The sequence below is a fragment of the Gopherus flavomarginatus genome, chromosome 3 (genome assembly GCF_025201925.1).
Source record: "Gopherus flavomarginatus isolate rGopFla2 chromosome 3, rGopFla2.mat.asm, whole genome shotgun sequence".
Lineage (NCBI taxonomy): Eukaryota > Metazoa > Chordata > Testudines > Testudinidae > Gopherus > Gopherus flavomarginatus.
This window is the reverse complement of record NC_066619.1, coordinates 249,840,098-249,855,146: the sequence shown is the minus strand read 5'-3', so window position 1 is coordinate 249,855,146 and position 15,049 is coordinate 249,840,098. Positions and strand designations below refer to the sequence as shown.

The 15,049-nt window shown below is 40.0% G+C and overlaps 1 protein-coding gene across 4 annotated transcripts in view; it reads left to right on the top strand.

Annotated features, from left to right (window-relative positions):
• RBPJ (recombination signal binding protein for immunoglobulin kappa J region) overlaps window positions 1-14,035 on the top strand; it is a 91,860-nt gene extending 77,825 nt beyond the window's left edge. For all 4 annotated transcript variants that reach the window (XM_050947757.1, XM_050947758.1, XM_050947759.1 and 1 more), the window contains 4 exons: window positions 1,192-1,332; window positions 7,868-8,023; window positions 9,037-9,140; window positions 9,323-14,035. In XM_050947757.1, the coding sequence (XP_050803714.1) occupies window positions 1,192-1,332; window positions 7,868-8,023; window positions 9,037-9,140; window positions 9,323-9,638 (717 nt within the window). In that variant the 3' untranslated portion in view covers window positions 9,639-14,035. The remainder of the gene's footprint in view (window positions 1-1,191; window positions 1,333-7,867; window positions 8,024-9,036; window positions 9,141-9,322) is intronic.
• Window positions 14,036-15,049: the final 1,014 nt, after the last annotated feature.

Genomic DNA, 15,049 nt, shown 5'->3' with positions numbered 1-15,049 from the left:
ACAAGGTGCAGCTGAGTCCACACCCTACCTTTCTTCCCAAGGTGGTCTCAGCTTTCCACATTAACCAGGAGATCTTCCTCCTCGTCTTTTTCCCAAAGCCCCATTCGTCCCGCAGGGAGCAACAGCTCCACTCGCTAGATGTCCGTCGAGCGCTAGCATTTTATGTGGACAGGACCAAACCATTCCGCAAGTCCCCCCAGTTATTCGTGGCGGTAGCGGACCGGGTCAAGGGACTACTGATTTCCTCGCAGAGGATATCTTCCTGGGTTACCTCCTGTATCAGGACCTGTTATGATCTGGCCCACGTTCCGGTGGGCCGTGTGACTGCTCACTCCACCAGAGCGCAGGCGTCATCACTGGCTTTCCTTGCCCGCGTGCCGATCCAAGACATTTGTAGGGCGGCGACCTGGTCATCGGTCCACACATTCGCTTCCCATTACGCCCTGGTTCAGCAGTCCAGAGATGATGCGGCCTTTGGCTCTGCAGTGCTCCAGGCCGCGACTTCTCACTCCGACCCCACCGCCTAGGTAAGGCTTGGGATTCACCTACCTGGAATGGATATGAGCAATCACTCGAAGAAGAAAAGACGGTTACTCACCTTGTAACTGGTGTTCTTCGAGATGTGTTTCTCATATCCATTCCACACCCGCCCTCCTTCCCCACTGTCGGAGTAGCTGGCAAGAAGGAACTGAGGAGCGGGCGGGCCGGCAGGGGTATATATCAAGTGCCATAGTGGCGCCACTCCAGGGGGCGACCTGCCGGCCCACTGGAGTTGCTAGGGTAAAAAAGTTTCCGGCAAACGTGCACGCGCGGCGCGCACACCTACCTGGAATGGATATGAGCAACACATCTCGAAGAACACCAGTTACAAGGTGAGTAACCGTCTTATTTTGCTGGTTTCTGATGCTTTTTTCCTCTCTTCTAGCAAAAAAGTTGAAATATATGCATGCAGCACGCACTTACTTAGGACTCTGAAAAGTAGAGAAGCCTCCATATCTGTCCTTGTTTTAGAAATTGCAGGGATTTTTAATCAAATGTTTAAAATTAAACTTGCAAATATATGTGTTAAAATGTCTCTTGTTACCGTACCGTTCATGTAAATTGCCAGAAATAAATGTATAATCTCTGATGTAAATAAAACATAGATTGCATTGTTCTAAGTGTATTTCTTTGTGCATTTTTTACCAACAGATCATTCGAAAAGTGGATAAACAGACAGCGTTACTGGATGCAGATGATCCAGTATCGCAGCTCCATAAATGTGCATTCTACCTTAAAGATACTGAAAGAATGTACTTGTGCCTTTCCCAGGAGAGAATAATCCAGTTTCAAGTGAGTTATTTAAACAGATTGTATTAAATGAGAAATGTAATCATCAAGTTTGTTTCAGAAATATCTGGGAACAACATTTTTGGCCTCAGCAGCCTGATTTTAAAAGAAACTGCTATAGGAAGTACCAAACTTTACTCTTCCCAATCTGTTAAATTTTCTTTTCTTTCTCCAGTCTTCTGTATCAGACTTGACTCTTGAGCTGTAGTTCCTCCCAGTCAACAAATGGAAACAGAACATTAAGACTGTAGATTATGTCATACTCTCACATATAAGTGTCTGTCATCTCTGTCTTCAATTATTCCTTTCTCCAGTAGGTGGAGAAAATTATTCCTAGCAAGTTTCTGCACCACAAGTGAAAAAGCAGACATTGGAGGCCTAACAAGAGCCTGGTTACATACCATGTGTGCAGCTGATCAGACAGCACAAATGACACACTGACATGATCCCTCAATCTCATCTGATATGGTGGGCCACTCTTAGCAGGCGTTTAGTGTGGGAACAAGAGTGGGGCCAAATTTCAACTCAACTGAGCATTTCCAGACCTGAGCCCAAACTTAGAGGTGATGAGTAGAAAAAAGTGTCCCTCTGTGGAGCTTGGTCAAAGTAGGGGTCACCATATAGAACCCTCTATTTCATGGGCTTGCCTTATTTGGGCAGGACAGGATACAGGGGCTCCTCTCCAGGATAAGGAAGATAGGAGTAGAGGACAAGCCAAGGCGTGCTTCTGTCATGCCTTGGACAAAAACTTCCTTCCAGTATAAGGAGGGAGCAAGAAGACTCAATCCTGGCTTTGCCTCAGTGAAGGCTCGATCCTTGCCCTGAAGAGAGACAGTGTTCCCAGAAAAGAACCTAAAGTAGCTGGGAGAAGCCCCCTTGAGTGTCTGGAAGCATCCCTAGCACAAACTATGGCTTAGCCTTAAAATGTGTCCACTAGGCAGGAACAGTCGTAACCTCAGATCTTATCCATTAGGAAAACACATCCTCCATCAGGGAATAGAAAACCAAGAAACACCAGGAATGCTTAGGTACCAGCAGCTCTGAGAATCAGCTCCCTGATTGTACCTCCCCTCATAGAGCAGCCTGGGGAGTCGAGAGAAAAAGCAGCTCCCACTGCTCTGGAAGTTGCTTTAGAGTGCAGTACATTCAGCCTCCCTGAAAAATGCTTATGGAGACTCAGAGGTGCCCTTCCACTGTAACTATTCTTGCAGCACTCATCAAGCCCAGTCAGATCAGAGCCAGCTCTTCTCAGGGGTAGCAACAAGATTAAAGAACAAAATCATCAACTCTTCTAATTTCTCCCTTGAGAATGGAGTGGGAGAACAAAGGAAAGGCTGCCATCTGCTTCCCCTCCCCACTGATTAAACCCAGCTCAGGCTGCACATGGACCTCTTCCCACTTTCATAAGAACATAAAGACTGTAATACTGGGTCAGACCATAGTCCATCTTGCCCAGTATCCTGTCTTTGACAGTGGCCTGTACCAGAGCTTCAGGGGGAATGTACAGAACAGGGCAGTCATGGAGTGTTCCTCCCTTGTCTTTCACTCCCAGCTTTTGATAGAGGTATAGGTTATGTCCTTGCTCATCATGGCTAATGGCCATTGGTTGAGTTATCCTCCATGAACTTATCCAGTTTTTATTTGAACTCAGTTATACTTGTGGCCATCACAACATATGGTGGCAATGAGTTCTGCAGGTGTTAGGTGTGTGAAAAATTCACACACATACATTCACTTGTTTGTATTAAACCTGCTGCCTATTAATTTCATTAAGTGATCCCTGTTTTTTGTACTATCTAAAGGGGTCAATAACACTTATCTGTTTTCTTTCTCCACACTATTCATGATTTTGCCGGCCTCTATCAGATCCCCGCCACCCTTAGTCATTTCTTTTCTAATCTGAACAGCCTTAATCTTTTTAGTCTCTCCTCACGTGGAAGCCATTCCATACCCTTGATCATCTTTGTTGCCTTTCTCTGAACCTTTTCCAGTTCCACTATATCCTATCTGAAATTCGACCAGAACTGGACTCACTATTCATGATGTGGACACACCATGTCTTTATATAGTGGTACTATGATACTTTGTCTTATTTTCTATCCCTTGTCTTAATAGTTCTTAATATACTTTTAGACCTTTTGACTGCTGCTGTGCATTGAGTGGAAGTTTTCAGAGAACTATCTACAGTGACTCTCAGATCTTTCCTAGATGGTAACAGCTAATTTAGAACCCATCATTGTATGTGGATAGTTGAGCTTATTTTTTGCACTTATCAGTGTTGAACTTCATCTGGCATTTTGTTGTTCAGTCACCCAATTTAATGAGATCTCTGTTACTCTTTGCAGTCGGCTCTTGGCTTTACTATCTTGAATAATTTTGTATCATCTGCAAAATTTGCCACTTCACTGTCCACCCCTTTTTCCAGATTGTTTGTGGAACAGCACACTATCTTCTTGCGGAAAAAGGCTCTATGGAAAAGGAAGCCTCTACATTTATTGCTAGAGGCAGAGTCTCATCTTCACCTGCTTCTTCCTACACAATCAAGCGTGAGCACCGGCTGCTTATTCCAGAACTACAGCCCAGATTCTGTGGAGTCTTTGGAACTCTACCTTCTGTAGTTTAAGAACAAGCAGAGATGAAGGGAACATCTTAGCTCCTTCTACCTGCCCATTACAGAGGGGAAATCACTGAGCACGTGCTATTGAATACCACTCAGTGGACATCAGCCTGTCCAAACACCAGCCAGCATATAAGATCCCACCTGAGAAAGAGGGCAACTAGCAGCAGAATGAAGATAGCCAGGAGGAGAAAGAGAGAGAGGACAAAGGAAAGGAGACTATGGAAAATCAGCAGGTCAGTCTGGATCCCTAAGCTCAAGAGTAGGGTGAACTTTGCATATTTAAGCAGGACCAGCTAATGCTCTTAATGAAGATGGCACATACTCTGGAGCTGGAGGAACTGTTGGCTAGAACCTCTGCCAGGGAACTTTCCTAATCTAATAGGACCCTGCAGCTGCTGACCATCCACTCCTGTGTCAGAAAGAAGACTTGACAATCAGCGGACTCTAAGCATGGCATTAAAGGCTCTCTGTCCTCTCAGTGTGTCAGATGTGGATATGATCATGGAGCAGACACTGCCAAATGAGAGGTAACAAAGAGGACAATAATTCCTGTGGAAGAAGGATTAGCTCTTAGGGATCTCCGTGACAAAAGTAAGGTATCCCTTAAAAAAGATCTTGTCAGATCTCAGGCCTGTCACTGCAAGCTCCAGTTTATGCTCAGGCCAGGGTAAGGTGACTTCAGAAGTAGGGTAGATATGCAGAGGCCAAAGATGAGGATGCTGAACTGATCTTGACCTTCCCATTTCTGGACTTCATACTCTCATTCATGTGTGAAACCAGATATGACAGTCTATTCATCTTCTGGAGCCATGGCCACCTTAGTGGCAGGCAGGAGAATTCTGTGACTCAAACCATGGGTAATGGATTCTTCCTCTAATGTCAAACTACCACCTGTGCCCTTCAAAGGCAAATTTCTTTTCAAGGAGGAGTTAGAGAAGATGCAACAGTCCTTCACTGCTTCAAAGTAGTGAGGCCTCCCGCAGCTGAGGCCTATGAGTTCTAGGATTACAGTCCAAGAGGAACAAATACAGCACAGCTAATGCCTATAATTAGGGCCCTACCAAATTCATGATCAATTTTGGTCAATTTCACAGTCATAGGATTTAAAAAATTGTAAATGTCATGATTTCAGCTATTTAAATTTGAAATGTCACAATGTGGTAATTGTAGGGGTCCTGACCCAAAAAGAAGTTGCAGGGAGGGGTTGCGGTACTGCTACCCTTACTGCTGTGCTTCTGCTGGTGGTGGCGCTGCCTTCAGAGCTGGGCTCCTGGTCAGCAGCTGCCACTCTCCAGCTGCCCAGCTCTGAAGTAAGGATGACATGGTATGGTATTGCCACCCTTACTTTTGCCCTGCTGCCTGCAGAGCTGGGCCCTCAGTCAGCAGCCACCACTCTCCGGCCATCCAGCACTGAAGGCAGCAGCGCAGAAATAAGGGTGAGATGGTATGGTACTTCTGTGCTGTGGCTGGTGGGGGCACTGCCTTCAGAGTTGGGTACCTGGCCAACAACCATCGCTCTCAGGCTGCCCAACTCTGAAGGCAGTGCAGAAGTAAGGATGGCAATAAGTAAGTAATTCCCCTAAAATAATCTTGTCACCCTTCTGCGACTCCCTTTTGGGTCAGGACCTCCAGTTTGAGAAATGCTAGTCTCCCCCATGAAATTTGTGTAGTGTAGGGTAAAATCATACAAAACACCAGATTTCAAGGGGGGAGACCAGATTTCACGGTCTATGACGTGTTTTTTATAGCTTTGATTTGGTAGGGCCCTACCTATAATTCAGGAAAAGGGAGGCAGAATCACAGTAAAAAGGTAGGCTTGAACCAGAAAAGAGGTAACAAACATCACAGGTAGGCCCTTCAGGTTTTCAGCAGTCAGGCTGAAGGTGCAAGGACTGAACACAGAATCCCGGGGAAGAAAGCCAAGGAACTACTTCTGTACCTGGGACCGACCAATGTTTCTAGGTTCTTGAAGTCAGCAGATAAAGTGAGATTTGTAGTTAGCCTCATGGTTCTGAGCTAAGGCTTGAAACTGGTGCTAACTGCCATTTTGAACCTTCTGAGAAGTATTTTGATGAGACTTCTGTATTCAAGTCTTGTTCTTGATAAAAGCATGGTGTTATCATGCCTCGCACAATGAGGTTCTCATGTGGTTAAGACTCTGGGCGCTAACCTTATTAATAATAATAGGAGCAAGAGGAGTTCAGGAGTTCCAGGCCTTTTCTGCAAGCAGTCATATGATTTTTCACCTGGTTGTGGCCAGGCTGACAACTCTACCTGAATTCAGGCTCAAGACTTCATCAGTCTTTCTTCTGAATTGGGCAGTCACTCTACCACATCACTCATAGAGGGAAGGCTACATTGACTGGGCTCTGTGGACTCAATAGAAAGAATAACAGAATTTAAGCAGTAATAAAAGTATTTCGTCTCACACCAAAATGTAAAGGTCAACATGTACCTCTGAATTCCTCATCAGATGATGGATTAGGGAATTGGTCAGAGTGTCTTTATGTTGCAGCAGGAAAAAAAAAACCACTAGAATCTTTTAAAGCTCTCTTTATCTGGTCAGTAGAATCTTCATGGGCAGAAAGGTGGAATCTCCTTCCTTAGAGGTTTTTAAGGTGAGGCCTGACAAAGCCCTGGCTGGGATGATTTCGTTGGGAATTGGTCCTGCTTTGAGCAGCGGGTAAGACTAGATGACCTCATGAGGTCCCTTCCAACCCTGGTATTCTATGATTCTATGAAAAAGCCAAAGCCTCTTTAATAGAGATTTGCAAGGCTGCCTCAGGGCTTCTGCCCACATCTTTGCAAAAACATTGGAGAATAAGATAGTATTCGCAGCCTTTGTAGAAGGTTGTTACTGGCACTAGTAGTTTAATGATAGTCCCATCCATACTAAAACGATGAATTGCTTTGGAAAGTTCCAAGCACCTGGACTGGTACAGAAGATCATAGAAGGGGAAATTTTATTATCTTTTTGGAATCTTCTAGATAAGTTCGCCCCCCCCCCCACCTCCCTTGCTTGGCTGTCTACCTCATTACTGAGAGGTTTAATGCCATTTCTAAATCAACCCCATGTTAAGATTGCTTCTTCTACTTACTGAACTTATTTGTTAATGGTTATTGAATAGCATCAATCCAATTTTTTGTTTGATACTTCTTTCAATGAATTCAACAGAAGGTTGACAAACTGCCAAATCTTTTTATGTCACGGGTGTGGTATCAAAAGTGTAAATGCTCTGTCTCCATCTGTTGGTTGGGAGGAACTATAACCCAGGCTCTAAAGGGATCAGATAAAGTAAATTTACAGATAAGTAAAATTTCTCCTTTTGTCACATCTTTTGGATGTCTGACACTGAACCTGGACACTGCAACCACCTTCTTCCCCCCGCTCCCCCAAATTAACAAAGCATTAACACAGAACATTTAAGCATATGAGCTGACATTTTTCAGCTCTGTATTTCGTTCAGTAATTGTACTTGTTCTAGTGCAGTGGTTATCAATCTTTTCCATGCCATGACCCTATGTCATAACGGAGAAAAAATCAAAATTTTCCCTCCTATTCAATCATTAAAAATAGTGAAGGGTGTTCCCCCTGGACCTGTTCACATTTTCCAAGTTTAGAACTCATCTTTCTGCTTGAATATTTTTGTTGTTTATTTTGTGTCTTGTATGCTTTGTAAGGCTCTTGATGAATATTTTAGCACAGGAGGATGTGTTGCAAATTTCAGTCCATTCCGCATTGTACAGGGCATTGTTCCTTGACTATATTCTGTTATAGGAAGAGCCACAGGGAAACTAGGTTGCATAACTTTGAAATGAGACATTGTGACCCAGTTCCTCTTCCCAATTCTAATTATTATTCCGGTGTGAATATCAAACCAATATACAGACCAAACTTCTAACCATTCTTTCTTAAAGGCCACTCCATGCCCAAAAGAACCAAATAAAGAGATGATTAATGATGGAGCTTCTTGGACAATCATTAGTACAGATAAGGCAGAATATACATTTTATGAGGGGATGGGACCAGTCCATGCTCCGGTAACACCTGTGCCTGTTGTAGAAAGTCTTCAAGTAAGTCAGTTGTTTACTTTTTCTGTTCTTGTTAATAAATTTTGCATTTACTGTAGGGCTCCTCATCTGAGCATCTTTAAATACTTCAGTCTTTAATTAAACTTCATAGTGCTCCTGTGAGATGCTGTAGGTAAGTATTATGTAACCAGTTTTATAGATGGGTAAACTGAATCAAAGAGAACTTTAATAATTTGCCCAAGGTCACTCGTGAGTCAGTGGCCGAGTTGGGAGGAAAAGCAGAGTTCTGATTCCCAGTCTCTCCCTCTCTAATCAATAGACTGTGTTCTCACACTTAGAAAGCATCTTACAAATGCTCTTAAGCAGAATAATTCTGAACTAGTCCTACATTATATATCTGCACCCACAAGAGAGTGTTTTGCTAAGTTAAAATACTGTTTATATTTCCATAAAATTTTAGCTACATTTTTCAACTCTTTTATGCAAGACAAGAACACATGCTTGATAAAGAGAACATGGACTTTGTGTATTTCTTAACAATTGTTGAGCTTCTTAAAATTGTTCTCTGTAATAAATCCGAAGAGCTTTATTTTTGTTTATTTAGAAATTTATATTGACGCCTTATCAATAACAACTAATTACCAATTAACACACTATGACCAAACCCTTCCTTGTTCACAACAACCCTCGTTCTGTTTGAAAGAGGACTCAAAAGGTTGGCTACACAAAAGGTCATATCCTGTGTCCTGAAGTTCTTACTTCTTGGGCTTTGATGAACTACCAAATGGTGACAACGGTGCAGGCTCTTTACTCGTAGATGCTTGTTTGCTGGCTGTTTCTATTTTGTGAAATAAATGGTCTTCCTTCAAGCATTGCCATTCACTTCAGAACACCAAACCATTTGGAGCTATCTATCATGTGATTTCTTTTATTGAGTTGAATTTGTTTGCTGCTTTTATCAATTAGAAAAGTAATAAACATGTGTGTATGGTACTCATATGTACTACAAGAGTAATTCCTTCTGATTTTGTATGTCTGGTTTATCTTCTTTCTAGTTAAATGGTGGTGGAGATGTAGCAATGCTGGAACTTACAGGTCAGAATTTCACTCCAAATTTACGTGTCTGGTTTGGGGACGTGGAAGCTGAAACCATGTACAGGTGCAGTATTATTTTCTACTTCATTTTTTTGGTGGGTGGAGTTGTGTTTACACTTGGTGTTGAAGTTCTGGCAAGTGTATATTGATTTTTGTTGTTTGTTACATATCTCTTTGTTTTCTGAGTTACTACCTTTTTTACTGAATACCTGCTTGGCAGCTAACGTATGTCCTTTCTCTTGTCAGATGTGCAGAAAGTATGCTGTGTGTTGTTCCAGACATTTCTGCATTCCGAGAGGGCTGGAGGTGGGTCCGTCAGCCAGTCCAGGTTCCAGTAACTTTGGTCCGTAATGATGGCATAATCTACTCCACTAGCCTTACCTTTACGTATACACCGGAGCCAGGCCCCCGACCACATTGCAGTGCTGCTGGAGCAATTCTCAGAGCCAACTCAAGCCTCATGGCTTCCAGTGAAACAAATACAAACAGCGAGGGAAGTTACACAAATGTCAGCACAAATCCAACCAATGTCACATCATCTACAGCAACAGTAGTTTCCTAACTACAGTGTTTGCTTGGACTTTAACAGACTTTCAAGTGCTACAGACAAGACAACTGAACAATTTTGTGGTTTCATGGGAAAACACCTTTCCATGCTAAGTAATATTATTTGAACCTTGTTACCTGCAAGTGCTGACCTTAAAAATAGAAGCCACAATAAAAAAAAAAAACATCCGAAACGTATAAACTTTATTAAAATCTATTTTTCAGCTGTTTTTTTTTAATGGGCAAGAAATTGAAATGTGGCTGGGATACAAGTTAAGCAAACTAGAAAACATGAACATGACATAATTTTTACGGACCAAGGAACTTGTATAAGCTTTAGTATAAAAGGTACATTTTCACCATACCTTTTTTGTATCACAACATATAGTACACTTTTGTTACCAAATAGTTTCTATTTTTTTTCCTCTGAGCTTTTGCTCTGAAGTATATTCAGGTTCCAAGCCTGACCATGCTTGTATAATCTAATTACCATACTCTTCCAGTTTTAAAAAATATATATATTTTTGGTCTGTGGCTGGAACTGTTCCTTTTTTTAAACTGAAGTCTTATGACTTTTTATGAACTGAAATTGTTTTTATTTCAGCAAGTAGAACCTTGTAAAGGCCAGCATATTTTTTTTTAAGATTATATGAAGTCTGTGCAAAAGCTTTAAAATAAAATGCCTCTGCCTTGCCTGCAATACATGCAATGTATGTTAACGTTAGTGCTCTGTTTTCAGTCATTGTTAATAGTTATTTCTATGTTTTCCTTTTTTAAAAATATGTATTTATAGTGATAATTCATGAGGGTCTAACATTACACGAGTTCAAAATATGTGACCTCTCAAACAGTCGTGTTTATGATTGGTCATGTCACAGGAATATGTTGGTGTTTTGAAGGGTGGTTTTTGCACCCTTCCCTCCTAAAAGTCAGAAATGTATCATAAAGTGTTTCAGGATCCATTCAGGTTTTTTCTAATCTTGTACATAATATATATGAAGTGTAACTTAAACATTTTATTTCAAAAGTCGAATGTTCCCAATAACTTCATTTGGCAGCATGTCTTCTGTCTTGTTGGCATGTAACTAAAATATCATGAGAAGTATTTGCTATAAATGAGATTGGTAGATGATGCCCTTCATCATTACACAATGAGAGAAATCACGAAAAGCATGGTTTTTCTTCCTACTGTTCAGTAAATTAGGCCAAATGTTGGTGTAATTCTTGTCTTGAGATGTCCTTTCCTTGTGAAGTGATCATACCATAATAATTAGAAATAAATTTTAGTACTTAGAAATGGGCAATTATAAGATTACAAAAGCACTGTAATGAAGTCAACTCCCAGATCTCTATGTCCAGGGGTTTTTCTCTTTCCCTGCGAACAATTAGTGCAATGTTCAAACCTTCTCTCCACCAGAAATTTAAGGCTCAGTTTGACTCAATTGATTGTGTTACTCTCATTCTGAACTTGCCTTTTTTTTAATCCCTTTCTATTTAATTGATCACTTCAACTATATTTGAAAATATATCCTAGTGGCTCATTTGCAATCCCAGAACCAGGGATAGGGTTATAGGATGTAGTGTAACCTTCTCCTTCAAGGACAAGAATATAACCTCTATGAATTGCTCAACCTTTACCATCCCATGAAACAGGAGCCACAACTACTGTATACATGTGAACCTGTGGTTTACTATAGAGCATAGCCTGCAGGCTTACCCATTGACTATTTGAATAGATTTCCACTGACCACTTTAAAAGTTTCCAATTTCAGCACCAGCACCATTTTAAAGCATTGCTTCTCTGCAATATGTTTGTCTTCTCTGATGCTCTGTTCTGCGTGTTTCCCTCAGCTGCCCGATGAACATGTTGGTTTTGCATTCATTGAAGACTGAAGACAATGTGGTTAAGGGAAGAAATCCGTTGTAAAACATATTCAGTTAGTTGTTAAATCAGTGCCACTGTCCTTTTAAAATGTGCTTGTATTCTACCACAGGCCTTCTTATTTGCCATTTTATACTATATAACCTTCCGTTGAACATTGTTACAAATACTGCCTCATCTCTATTTCCGTGGCCAAGGGCAGACTTCATTGTGGCCTTATCTCTGTTTTAAGCTGTTTACTGGCATTTATTTGCAAATCTGTTTACTTGTCTGTGTGCTATTTAATTTTCTCTTGGTTGTGTTGACAGAAATCATTTCACAATGTTTTTGCTAGAAGTATGTTTTATACAGTACTGTTTAACTTATGGGCCTCAGGTTTTCTTCACTTATTAGCTTGAGGATTAAAGGAAGTGGTTAATAATGGAATTACTATAATATTAAAGAACAAACCGTTACATACACAGCAGATAAAACCATAACAAGCTTTTTAACTTTCAAGGAATATTTTTAAATAGCTTTTCAAACCATAAGAGGCACCTGCTTTTATATACATTATTTTAAAATGTTTTTACATGTAAATGCAATAGATTTTTGTATTCAGTTTCTTTCCTTGCAATAAGTTTGCCCAATGGAGTATACACAATATTCCTGGACTTTTAAAGAATCTAACAAACATGATGCATTTTGCCTAATTTCTGCCACTCTACATACCACAGACTAGTGGGTGAAAAAGTACATTAAATTCCATTTCAGCAGTATCTGCTCATGTACAATTTTTAAAGCTCTTTTTGTTGGCTTTTTCCTGGACTTGTGGCTCCATTGTCTTTAGTAGATAATTAGTAACACAGGAATTGTCTTCCAGATCCACACTGTCACTCAGAAAGATGCTCAGTTGTAATTTAAATTCAAATAACTTATTTTCTTGAACTCTTTCCTGTGAGTGGCTTTGTTGCTTTTAATGGCATCAAGAGCTGTTGATCATCTTTCATGATACTGATAATATCCCAAGAATGCTAAAAATTTCTGTTAAACTACTTATAGAATGTTTCAATATGAAACTATAGAACTGTTCTACTGTAGCTGTTAAGTCTTGTCTTATCTTATTGTTTCTAAAAGTATACTTAGAAATTGAGTCTGTTCAGAATGTTTTTATAGTTCCAACTAATAGGATGAGAAAGCAAGTTAAATGCTCAAAGCTACCTATGTTCTGTTTTTGTTTAGAACTGCACTTCAGAATTCAACACTAGTATAATATAACCTGCTGCTGACATTTTCCTAATTTTATCTGAATGCTCCCCGCATCTGTCTTTTTGTTAATTCTGATATACACTATTTCACTTCTGTCTTCATTGCACAGACTTATAAGGTATCATACTGGTTACCTGAAAAGACATGAACCTAAAGAAATAAAACCATGAAAACTCCTAATACAAATCTGACACAAATGAAACAAATGAGTTACCCACTTTAAACCAAATAACTATAGAGGTGTCAATTTTGAAACAAAATGCTCTGTAATTATTAACCATGTTATTTACTTTTTACTTTCAAAAGCAGCTGTGTTTATGAGTACTGAAAAAATGTGTGTACTTTCCTGTGCCAGACAGTTGACTTTGTTTTCAAGCACTGTACTGTGGGGTTGAGTGGCAGCTTTGTTAGAAACAGTAATATATTAGGGTTTCTACCTAACCCTTCTAGGACTGAACTGTTTTCTCCCTTCCTAAAGTTACAAAATGGATGAGTCCAACTTTGTTGTAAACATTTGCCTACAGTCAGTACTGCTTTTGTCCAGCTGTAGGTGCTATGCTTAGTTTTAGTTTGTTTCTTGAATCTTGCAGCAAGTATATGCATTCAGTCCTTTAAGGGTTATATTTTACAAACTGTGCACCTGTAAAATTTCTTAGCAATAAGGTAGAAAATTGAGCAAGTTTTTACCATAATTTTGTAGAAAATTTGAATTGCTCAGTTCCATATTTCATCAAAAAAATCTGCAATATGGGCAGTTTCAAGGAATAAATAAAAATGAAATGTAAACTACATAAGTGTTTTGTCCAGTGTGTGTAAGCACATATAATATTTCATTTCAGTTTTTTTCTATCAGGTTTTAGTCACGATGAAATGTCGTGTTACTACTCCTGTGACAAACTTATTTTAACAGCTGTATGATGATACTATATAGGGAGTAATTTGATCACATTCATTGAAAATTGCTACATTTTTGCTGACATAATGTTAAAGAAGAAATCAGAGTTTTTTGGCTTTTAAACAGTGAGGTCATCTGTGGAACCAGAGCAGCAGAAGACCAAGCCCAGGAGAGGAAAAGTCATCAATAGATGTGAGGGCAGGCACCCTGGCCTCCACTTAAACTGGATACGGAAAGTCCATGTAAAAAAACTGGTTTCAAATCTAAACCTGTTTCTCTACAGCTTGTATAATTACTGAAGTTAGACAAGTGACTGTTGTTTTTCCAGTAATGTAAAAAAAGAACCGGTTCACTTTTTTGATATTATTTATTAAATAAGAAAAAAATGAACTGTTTGTTTAAATGTAGCAGCCTTACTACTACAATTACTTAACCTGTTTTATTTTTCATCCCAGGCTGTAGTTGCATTCTGTCTAGGTGAGCATTTTTCAGGTATTGGTTAATAGCTAGTCTCAGTTTTCATCCTTGAATATATAACAAGCTAGTTTATGCCTTGGTTTTAGGGAGAACATGAACCAGCAAGTCCAAATGCTACAGCTGATTGAGGTTATCTCCTGTTTGGGCTGCCGTCACACAGGATTAATTCCATTAGATACATAAAAATACAAAACTCTTGAGATGGGGAATAGATGTGGCATACGAGAAAATGGTTAGGAATAGCAGGAGTGGCAGGTTTTGCACTCATTAACAATGGTGAGATTGTGGGAGGGACAGAAAGGAGCAGGCTATTGCTAGATAAGCAAAGCGCTACTAGGACAAAGACACAAACTGGAGTAAGTTGATAGAGGATTTTAACCATAGGAATTATTTTAGACCTTTGAAAGACGGGTACAATTGAGTAGTACCCATGTAAAAGTGCTAGTTCAAAGTATAAGATGAACAAAACGGAGAAAGTTGATAACTAAGACTTGAACTTTGCTGGTCCTTACAGGTAATGGGCCCACCACTAGAAATATTTTTAAAAAATTTTTTTCAGTTAAGATAGAAGAAGACTCATAATATGAAGGAATCATGTCTGCATAAATTGAGGTATGATTCCTGGTGTATTGCAGCTGCACAGAGATGAAGGAGAAGGAAGAGAGCGGGGGAGAATGTGGCCTTATGAATAGTCAAAGTAAATGGCTCAGGGAGTCTTGTTGGAACTACACTGGAACTACTGACTGCTCATCAAGGGTCTGATTCTCATTTATACTAAGATCCTTTAGGATAGTCTGGAAGTATAAATAAACTCCAAATTGTAAATTACATTTAAATCCACTTTAAAGCCCCTTTCCACTTCCATTGCTGCATTGCAGTTGATTATTGAGCATTTGGGAACTGCAGAAATGGGGAAATTCTTTTG